The 11,538-nt window shown below is 39.9% G+C and overlaps 1 protein-coding gene and 1 pseudogene across 2 annotated transcripts; both read left to right on the plus strand.

Moving 5' to 3' along the window:
* Positions 1-213: 213 nt before the first annotated feature.
* LOC309516564 (olfactory receptor 14A16-like) lies at positions 214-1,203 on the plus strand (the record flags this gene model as incomplete). Its single annotated transcript, XM_082195326.1, has 1 exon — positions 214-1,203. One exon carries the CDS (start codon positions 214-216, stop codon positions 1,201-1,203), a length of 990 nt encoding a protein of 329 aa, XP_082051452.1.
* A 5,478-nt stretch (positions 1,204-6,681) lies between these two features.
* Positions 6,682-7,650, plus strand: LOC309516565 (olfactory receptor 14A16-like; annotated as a pseudogene). Its single transcript has one exon. The product of its transcript is annotated as an olfactory receptor 14A16-like (transcript).
* The last annotated feature ends 3,888 nt before the right edge of the window (positions 7,651-11,538 follow it).

The following is an 11,538-nucleotide window of genomic DNA, read 5'->3' on the forward strand; positions in this document are numbered from 1 at the left end:
TGAGGAAAATATTGAAGGGGCAATAGGAATATCACAGTCCTCCCTACACGAAGCATACATTTCATGGTGGATTGCAGCACTGCCCATAACATTAATAAATATGAATTTAAAATATCTGCATATAAGCATTAAATGAAATGGAGAATCAGTTCTGATATTTTGTGGGATTTTCTCTCCTTCACAGATAGCAGGCATTCTTGTGTGACATACAAAATGCATAATGTGACTTCCACCTCTGGATTTCTACTTCTAGAATTTTCTCAGAACCGGGAACTACAGATGCTACACTTCTTTGTGTTCCTAGGACTATACTTGATAACAGTAATTGGGAATCTTTTGATCATCTTTGTAATAGCCCTTGACCATCACCTACATACACCAATGTACTTCTTCCTCATGAACTTGGCCGTTTCTGATATTGGCTCAGTTTCTGCCATTCAGCCCAAATCCATGGTTAATTCAATCATGAACAACAGGCAAATTTCTTATGGTGAATGTGTCTCTCAAGTTTTTTTATTTTTTCTCTTTGGAGGCGCTGATTTTACCCTGTTAACCATAATGGCACATGACAGATATGTTGCCATCTGTAATCCATTGCAATATGAAGTAGTTATGAACAAAGGAGCCTGCATTCAGATGATTACCATTGCATGGATCACCAGTATTCTCTATGCTGTCTTACACACTTCAGGCACATTTTCCATTACCTTCTGTTCCAATCATGTTGATCAATTCTTCTGTGAAGTCCCAAAACTACTAAAATTGTCCTGCTCTGACTTACACCTAGTTGAAGTTGGACTTCTTGTATTTAGTTGTATTTCTGTTTTTGGATGCTTTGTCTTCATTATTGTAACTTATGTGTATATCATGACTGCAGTCCTCAAAATGCCTTCTGAACAGGGACAGCATAAGGCCCTCTCCACTTGCCTACCCCACCTCCTGGTTGTCTCTCTGCTTATGTCCACTGGACTCTTTGCCTACATCAGACCACCTAGCAACAGCTCATCTGGCCTGGATCTAGTCTTTGCTGTGATATATACTATTCTTCCACCTATGCTGAACCCATTCATCTATAGCATGAGAAACAAAGAGATCCAGACTGCATTGTGGAAACAATTGAATCTTAAGCAATTTCCTGACTCTATTCCCAGGTTTATTCTGAAATGTTTGGGATTTCCTTTTATAGCCCTTCCTAGGAGTTGAGATCTACTGGGGTTGCCCTTCTTAGGGAGCAATCCAATATTCAAGAAGCAGGCATGAAAAGTATGCAGCAGAATCATCTGGTAGATATATTTGTTGTTGCTCTTTACCCCATAGATATTATTTGTTGAGTTTTGAAAAATTAAACCATTATTGCAGTTCATAGTAGTGTCACCCAGATACACTGTGAACAGGGTAGTTTTGCTATTGCAGCAATCCCTACCCTGGACCTTTCCGTATTTTGTTGGCATCCAACTACTATCAGCTAGGACCACTTTATCATCCTGTTTTGGGTTGAAGGGAGATGGAGTCCAACAAAATAGTAAAGGCCATTGGTCCTCACTCACTAGTCTACTGGAGTGCTACTTAAATGGCTTGGTTTTGTATCGTCATCTAAAAGCAATGCATGGTATTAAAGTAACAGCATTTATTTTTCCCGTGTTGTTTTTTGTGTTGCTATTGGATAAGGGTAAACGAAATGGAAAGGTATCAACTCTTTTGCTATATGGAGAGGAGTTATAGCTCAAAGCATCTGGAAGGTTGATCTTTAGTGATTCTTCCTCAATTCCAAACTCACCTCTTCTTCCTAAATGAGTGATCAAGTTGACCTTTGTGACTCTAGATTCACCACTGACAACAGCCTAATGTGATGTAGGCTACTGTGTCAATTTCACTAGCAAAGTCCCATGGCAGTTTAGCCAAGCTCTGTGCTCAGGGTTTTCCTTTGGAGTTAGCTGAGGAAACTACATGAAGCCCAGGATGTTCATCTCTTATGAGAGAAGGAGATTGTTGATTTTAGGTTGATTTAAGCCTGAATAATGTAGTAGATGCTACCTGCCTATATTATATTAAGTTTAGAAAGTAGGAGCTACATTTTATTTTTATTTTACTGCAGTTTTAAGTTCTGTTTATTTTGCAGATACAGGAAGGGTATCTTCAGGCATCATTAATGTAAACATGCAAAATGGTGTTCTCAATTATATATGCAATATCATTTGCAACAGGTAGCAATGTGCTCTGTTCTGTGGGACCGAATATAGACTAGGGCGAAGGATTGACTGATACCTTGAAGGACCCAGTTGCATAGATTCCAAAGGAAGATTCACAAAACACCTGAGTGATCATTTCCAGTGCTTTATCATAGAGTTATATCAAGAGACTTACATACAGCAATGCAATGTAGGATTCCTTGCCACTACACTTCAGATCGGACACTGAAGCAACAAGCACCATGGCTTTGTTTGTAGGGGCCAAGTGGATATGGGCTACTGTTTTGCCAAGAACAAAATGGGTTCAATCTTAATAGATTTCTGAAGTAGCAACAGACCAACAGTGTAGACGAAAGGTTTAATTTATTGAGCAGAATAGGCCTTTATACCCACATTTTAAAAATGCAGAAACTCACTTGGGATCAAATAAAGAGGCAGACAATCAATGAGGAACTAAACAGAGGAACTAAACAGCCAACAACACACACAAACCCATCACACACCATCCCAAACAAAACATTTAACCCAACAGCCAACATACAATAGCAGACAACCAACTGAACCCCTCCAGCCAGCTACAGGGAGTCCCAGGGGTATCAGGGGCTGCGTAGTACCAGCAATAGCATTGGCTTGCATCAAGTCTCCCTCTTGTCTGGCTCAAACCATGCAGTTTTTATCAGCTCTAGGCAGTGACGTAGCTAGCTGTTCATGTGCCGGGGGCAGCATGCACATCCTGCAACTGGGGGTGAGACGAGCTGCCCATGGGGGTGGGGCGTACTGCATGGAGCCTCTATGCTGTCACCCCCTCAGCTGTAGGGCAGCTGTGGGAGAGGCAGAGGGCAGATGCAAGTCCTACACTGCTATTTTAGGCAGAGCGGAGCCTGGATGCACCCAGGCCACCACATCACTCCCAGGAGAGACACGTGGCTCAGGCATACTGCAGCCCCCCCCCCCGGTAAGTGCTGGGCCCCACGGTGTGGTGCCCAGGGGCAGCTGCATTTTGTTACCTGTGTTGGGTGAAATAAAAGTTTCATGAGCCCAATTTTCATTTTTTTGAAACTCATTTTTTTTGTCATTTTGTCACACCCCCAAGTGATGACACCCAGGGTGGACTGCACCCCTGCACCCCCTTCTCCACCACTGGGTCCAGGTAGATGAGGCTTAATGACTGAACTGCCCCCACCTGGAGTGATTGATACTACTTTCACCTGGCCTGCAAGTCCATGATCCAGGCCAGTAAAGCAGTTGAACCCCAGCTGGGCTATCCCCTAGCAACAGGAGTGCTCCTGAAAGCATGTAAGTCGGTCATGCCTGTACTCTAAACCTTAACCTGAACATCAAGGAAAAAAAATTAGAATCAATTATAGATATTGTGAGGAATGAGGATGTTACTTTTTCACACAAAGCACAAATGCAACAAGTTAGACACCCACAGGAAAAAACCTGGCAACAAGAGCCCAGTTGTAAACATGAAGACGGGACTTAACATATTCTCATGTGTTGAGACTATGTGGCTCAAGAGATAAAGATTTAATTTACCAGAAATGTTAGTGAAACATGGCACAATTCATGTGATATATTTATTCTAAATACAAAGTACCAAGGAATTGAACATTGTATTCATTCATTACAATATATGATATACAATATTCGATATACGATATACGATATCTTTATTGTCCTTGTCCCATGCAGAACAATGAAATTGAAAAACTACATAAAACATTCAAAAACCCCTAAAAACTCTAAAACCCCATTTTAAAATACACTATACTATAGAGACCCCTTATGATGCATTTAGAACCAGAACTGCATTTGCGTAGAAACTGTTTCTCAGGCGGCTAGTCCTGGCCTTTATAACCCTATACCTTCTTCCAGAAGGCGGAAGCTGAAAGAGATCATTTCCGGGGTGCGTACTATACTGCGCTATCTCTGCCACTTTCTTATGGCACCTGACAGCATAGATTTGATCTAAGGTGGGAAGAGTGCACCCAATTATTCTCTCTGCGGTCTTTACAACCCTGGACAGCATTGTTTTTCCCCGGGCCACCCAGCTCCCAAACCACACACACAGACCATAAGTTAATACACTCTCCACAGTGCCATGGTAAAATGCCATCAACAGATCCTTTGGGAGATTGTTCTTCCGGAGGATTCTCAGAAAATATAACCTCTGCTGTACTCTCTTCATCAGGTCTTTGCTGTTTTCTCCCCAGGTTAGGTCATCTTTCAATTCCATTTCCAGAAATCAAAACACCGAGACCTGTTCCATGCACTTCCCCTCAATAATAAGTGGCTGAATATTCAATTTATATTTCCTAAAGTCCACAATGATCTCTTTTGTTTTCTTTAAATTAAGGAGTAAGTTGTTTTTCCTGCACCACTCCCCCAACTGCTCAACTTCCTTCCTATAGGCCGCCTCCCCCTCTCCAGCCATGATTAAACCAACCACCGTTGTATCATCTGCGAACTTAATGATCTTATTACTGGTGTATTTGGGGGCACAGTCAGCTGTATAGAGCGTATATAAAAGCAGGCTCAACACGCACCCCTGCAGCGTCCCCGTATTCGTGATGAGATCCGCAGAGACGTGGGAACCCAACCTGACACTTTGGGAACAGTTTGATAGAAAATCTAATATCCACTTGCACAAACATGGTGGAAGTCCCAGGTCTAATAATTTGGGCACCAATCTATGCGGAAGAATAGTATTAAATGCAGAACTAAAGTCTACAAATAACAGTCTCGTGTAGTTCCCTTGCTTCTCCAAATGAGTCAGGACAGCATGTAAAGCCATTGCCATAGCATCCTCTGTGGATCTCTTTGCCTTCTACGCAAACTGGTAAGGGTCAAGTCCCACTGGCAGACAAGATAAGATGCGCTTCCTCACCAGTTTTTTGAAACATTTCATTATAATGGGTGTCAAAGCCACAGGGCAAAAATCATTCAGGGACCTCGACACACAACCCTTTGTAACATAGAAACATTAACAACAACCACCAATTGCATCTGAAAAATGCTTTGTTGAGCCAGCCTCTCAACAATGTTCTATTTTCTCTGGAGGTTACAGCTGTAAAAGGCAATACAGAACAACTCTTTGCAGGTACAGTATAGTACTTGCACGTTAAGCCAAAACCGGAACATCAAGGGAACAAAATATAATTAATTATAGACATTAACATTCCTATTGCCTTATTGGTGCCAATCATCTATTTAGGTTAGTGTGGAAACAAACAAAGAGAAGGCGAAGGGAAAAAAATTCAACACATTTTTCCGATCAGGTGCACTGGGCTCCTAGGAGAATGTCTCCAAGATGTCAAAGAAAATAGAACTACAAACTCCTTCCCACAGCTAACAGACCTCAGTGTTGGTAAATACACACAGAGGGCTAGGTTTCAAAGAAAAATTAAGAAAGATCAAAGAACTGGGTGAACTACATGCCTTGTCTGCCCATTGCAGACATTGTTGAGACAAGATAAAGTTCAACATACACATACATGCAACATAATACTTCAGAGTCTTCCTCCTAAACAACTGGATTCTCTCTTTTGAAAACTGCTGCATTTGAACTGATAAGAGATTTCCACCTGAAACCAGTGGTGCTTATTTCAATAATGTGAGTGAGTACATCCATTTACAACCATTTAATAGTAAAATTCAATGCACAAAGTATGTCTCATAAAATTTAGTGGGACTTAATCCCAGCTAAGTGTTCACAGGATTGCAACCTACATTACTAAAATATACATGTTTTGTTATTAAAATATAAATTGTAATAATTCAATCCAGAAGTGATAACACTATACCGCTTGATGAATTGCAATTTAGTAGTTTCATGGTGCATTCTCCTTTTGCAGTTTCTTTTTTCAAGTGCAACCATATTAAGCTCAAAAAATACTCTCTCCAAGTTCAGTAGACTGAATTTCTATGGGTGCTGGAACTACTAAGAGGCAATCTTTTCCAATCTTAACACAAGACAGAGTCTGTCGGGAAGGAGGCAATATCAGATAATAGGAGACCAATTCACTTAGCATTCTAATATGTAATATGAGTAGTATAATTGTGCCCAGAAACTAATTTGTAACCTCTGCAGGTGTTTTGTGAGTTCAAAATTGAACCCTGGTCAATAATTACCTGACCCTGCATTTTGAACCAGCTGAAATTTCTGAGATATCTACCTATTTTTCTGAAGGATAGAGTACTTATGCAGATTTCCTCCTGTACCCCCAAAGATTCTCATCTACTCCAGATGCATTTATGACATCCACTTTGTTGTACTATGAGGAAAATATTGAAGGGGCAATAGGAATATCACAGGCCTCCCTACACGAAGCACACATTTCATGGTGGATTGCAGCACTGCCCATAACATTAATAAATATGAATTTAAAATATCTGCATATAAGCATTAAATGAAATGGAGAATCAGTTCTGATATTTTGTGGGATTTTCTATCCCTCACAGATAGCAGGCAATCTTGTGTGACATCAAAATGGACAATCTCACTTTCACATCTGGATTTCTACTTCTAGAATTTTCTCAGAACTGAGAACTACAGATACTACACTTCCTTGTGTTCCTAGGACTATACTTGTTAACGGTAATCGGGAATCTTTTGATCATCTTTTTAATAGCCCTTGACCATCACCTGCATACACCAATGTACTTCTTCCTCATGAACTTGGCCGTTTCTGATATTGGCTCAGTTTCTGTCATTCAACCCAAATCCATGGTTAATTCAATCATGAATAACAGACACATTTCGTATGCTGCATGTGTCACTCAAGTTTTCTTCTTTTTCCTCTTTGGATGCTCTGATTTTACCCTGTTAACCATAATGGCACATGACAGGTATGTTGCCATATGTAATCCACTGCAATATGAAGTAGTTATGAACAAAGGGGCCTGCATTCAGATGATTACCATTGCATGGATCACCAGTATTCTCTATGCTGTGCTACACACTGCAGGCACATTTTCCATTACGTTCTGTTCCAATCGTGTTGATCAATTCTTCTGTGAAGTCCCAAAGCTACTAAAATTGTCCTGCTCTGACTTTTACCTAGTTGAAGTTGGACTCCTTTTATTTAGCTGTATTTCTGTTTTTGGATGCTTTGTCTTCATCATTGTAACTTACACATGGATCTTGAGTACAGTCCTCAAAATGCCTTCTGAACAGGGACGGCATAAGGCCCTCTCCACCTGCCTTCCCCACCTCATGGTTGTCTCTGTCTTCATTTTCACTGCAGTCTTTGCCTACATCAGACCACCGAGTAATAGCTCATCTGGCCTGGATCTAGTCTTTGCTGTGATATATACTATTCTTCCCCCTATGCTCAACCCATTTATCTATAGCATAAGAAACAAAGAGATCCAGACTGCATTGTGGAAACAATTGAATCTTAAGCAATTTCCTGACACTGTTCCTAGATGTATCCAGAAATGCTTGGGATTTCCTTGAACAGTCCTGCCCAGGCAATGAAATTGTTGAGATCTGTGAAAGAATTCCCATCAGTGGAGACAGATAAAATGTGGGGCCGCAGGGGTGGTCTTCCATGTCTGCTAGTAGTTATCATGTTCGCTACATATTATCTCTTTTAATTTTTATTGATGTTTTAAAATATATTCTATCTATTTGCTCTGTTTAGCTTTGCTTTTATGCTGGGGTGGTTTCTTTATTATTGATGATGTATGCTTGTTTTAAATGATGCTGACGGTGGCGTACTTTAGTCTTATTGATGTACAGCCTGAGATCTCTGCATTAAGCATAGATGAAAATATGTTGCCTCCCATGTTTAACTATGTTTGCTTGCACCATTTTAGCTTTTCAGCACATGTATGTGTAATCTCCCTGCATTCCATGCATGTTTTTCTGGAGTCTTTAAGAAAGGAGGATTGTAGGATTAACTTCCTCTTTTTCTATTAATGTGTGATATTGATGCCTGGTATTAATGGTGTATTTTTCTCAAGAGTCTCACGTGGGAACAGTTGAGCTAATGCCATTAGTTTTCAAAACAGCAACAGCAAGTCAATCTACCATACTAGCTTTATTGTACCAATATTTCTGTGAAATCCAAAACTACTAAAATTGTGTTGCTCTGACTTATACCTAGTTGAAGTTGGACATCTTGTGTTTAGCTGTATATCTGTGTTTGGATGCTTTGTGTTCATAATTGTAACTTATGTGTGGATCTTGACTGCAGTCCTCAAAATGCCTTCTGAACAGGGATGCCATAATGCCCTCTCCACCTGCCTACCCCACCTCCTGGTTTTCTCTCTGCTTATGTTCACTGGACTCTTTACCTATATCGGACAACCGATGAGTAACAGCTCATCTGGCCTAGATCTTTTCTTTGCTGTGATATATACTATTCTTCCCCCTATGCTCACCCCATTCATCTGTAGCATGAGGAACAAAGAGATCCAGACTCTTGGACTCTGTGGAAACAATCAAATCTTAAGCAATTTCCTGACACTATTCCCAGGTTTATTCTGAAATGTTTGTGATTTCCTTTTATAGCCCTTCCTAGGAGTTGAGATCTGCTGGGGTTGCAGGCATGAAAAGTATGCAGCAGAAGAATTTAAAATACACATGTGTTGTTGCCCCGTACTCCATAGATATTATTTTGTTGAGTTTTGAAAAATTAAACAATTATTAGAGTTCATCGTAGTGTCACCCAGATAGACTGTGAACAGGGTAGTTTTGCTATTGCAACAATCCCTACCCTGGACCTTTCAATTTCTTGTTGGCATCCAACTACTATCAGCCAGGACCACTTATCATCCTGTTTTGGGTTGAAGGGAGATGGAGTCCAACAAAATATCAAAGGCCATTGGTTCCCCACTCACTTAAACTGATTGGTTTTCTATTGTCATCTAAAAGCAATGCATGGTATTAAAGTGACAGCATTTATTCCCCCCGTGTTGTTTTCCGTGTTGTTATTGGGTAAACCAAATGTTCCTTGCTGTGATGTATGCTATACTTCCTTCATCATTAAATCCCTTCATTTATAGCTTGAGAAACGAAGAGATCCAGACTGCATTGCAGAAGCTATTGAATCTTAAATGCTTGTATGGCACTGTTCCTAGATTTGTTCTGAAAAGCTAAAATATTGTAGAGCCCTGCCTGGGAGGTGATATCTTACACGGAGACACTTATTAGTGTCCAATCACTGGGGGACATGTGGGTGGGCCTGCTCCAGTGGCATGTGGTTAAATTTTTCATAGCGGAACAGTTAGGGCCAGAGGCGCTAGCTTGTGAGGGATGTGGGGGGACAATGTCATGAGTGTGACATTGTGATGTCCTGATGTCGAGCACATGAGCATTGCACCTCCCTCCCTAAGCTGGGCATAAGCGTCCCAGGCTTTGCGAAGGAGGTCCTAGGGGTGTGACAGGATGCTGGAATCCTCCTGCCTCCTTCCAAAAGCCGGATAAGGTTTGGGAAGATGGCAGGATGGATCTTGGACCCATCGGAGCCTCGCGCCTAAATCCTAAATCTGGGCAGAAGCTTCCTGGGCTTCAGGAAGGAGGCACCAGGGGAACATCTAGGGGACTAGCCTAGGACTCAGCTATACAACTGAAAAATAAAACATTTTAAGTGTGTTTTAAGTGCAATATACAATGTGACACTAGATGGTGATGGTGAGCCTTATGGAAAATTCAGTGTGTTTTTAAGAAAGCTTTTAAAACAGCATTTTCAGAATGGTTTTTATATGTGTGTAGATTCCACCCTAGTCCCCTTAGGCCAATGACTGCATGCCACTGGCCTGCTCCATGGTGGCTCCCCAGCTTTGGAATTACATTTCATTTGAGATTTCACAGGCATCCATGCTGGGGTTTTCCCCCTGATCCACCTCTGATTCATTTCACGCTGAGCTCCTTGTTTTATTATTGTTAATATATTCATGTTTTCACTGCTGTTGATTAAATTTTATTGTAGGTTGATTGGATAACAGGATATCAGTATTTTAAATAAATAAATAGTAATGCCTTTTCTATATCAGAATACTCCCCCAGTTCACTGTTAACCTTGCCTGCAGAGTCACACAATAGGCGTGAGTCATCACCATCCATATCATTATGATGTATGCCATTATTATTTTTAAAGTGTGCCATATATGTATACCATGGACGAGTGGAACTTGTCAACACTCAAGCACTACCACCAATAGAGTGGCACCTTGTGTTTATTGAAGTAATAATAATAATAACAATAATTTTATTATTTGTACCCCACCCATCTGATTGGGTTGCCTCAGCCACTCTGGGCAGCTTCCAACATACCAGTATATAAAAACATATTAAAACATTACCCAGTCTTTCAAGTGCTTGAAGAAGAAGAAGAAGAAGAAGAAGAAGAAGAAGAAGAAGTAGTAGTCACCCTTTTCCATTTTGTGCTTTTTCTTTTTAACATTTTATTTATACTTTTAATTTTATGACAAACACAAAACAAGAATTTGAATTATTCCAAATCATATTTTGACTCCCCTCCCCCCTATTTGTGGTTTCCTACATTTATACTGTTTTTTACTGCAATTCTAAGTTAACCTTATTTATTGTTTATCCCAGATAGTCAATATATGTTTTCTGTCACTGCACATTTTTACTTTAGTCCTGCTAATGTCTTAATTTGTTTACAATAATTTTGTAAATATTCAATAAACAGTTTCCATTCTACATTTAAAAAATTATCTTGATTTCTTATTCTAAAATTCCTATAATTCCTAAAAGAAAAGCCTCTGGTTTCTTAACAAAAGTTATTTTAAACATTTTTTTCAATTCACCATATAGCATTTCCCAGTAGACTTTTACCTTATTACAAGTCCACCACATATGGAAAAAGTTAACTTCTTTACTTTTACATTTCCAAGAGGTATTTTGTTTAGAGTTACACATTTTTGCTAATCCATTGGGTGTCAAATACCATCTGTACATCATTTTCATATACAGGTAGTTTTTCCTCAAACCGTAACTTGCTATAAACCTTAGATCTATATTCCACAACCACTCCCAAGCCAACATTTCAATATTATGACCAATATTCATTGCCCGATGTGTCATTGAGGATTTCACTTGTTCATCCACTCTGTGCTTCATTTTAAATCAGAAGATTAGACTGAAACTGGAGATTCATGTTGCACTCCCACAAAGCAATGTAAAAAAATTCAATGCTATGATGTAACTTTCTTCTTCAGATATAAGATAGATGGGAATGGCTTCAGATTCTTGGCACAATCAAACTCATCTGATTTTGTATCTCTAATACTGAAGATTGTAGGAGAAGGAACTGCTAAAGTGGTCAAACCAGTCTCTTTGTTAAGGTAATAACCCCAGCCAGCCTGCTAAGTA

The sequence above is a fragment of the Podarcis vaucheri genome, assembly GCF_965113315.1.
Source record: "Podarcis vaucheri genome assembly, chromosome: 13".
In the NCBI taxonomy this organism is placed as follows: Eukaryota; Metazoa; Chordata; class Lepidosauria; order Squamata; family Lacertidae; genus Podarcis; species Podarcis vaucheri.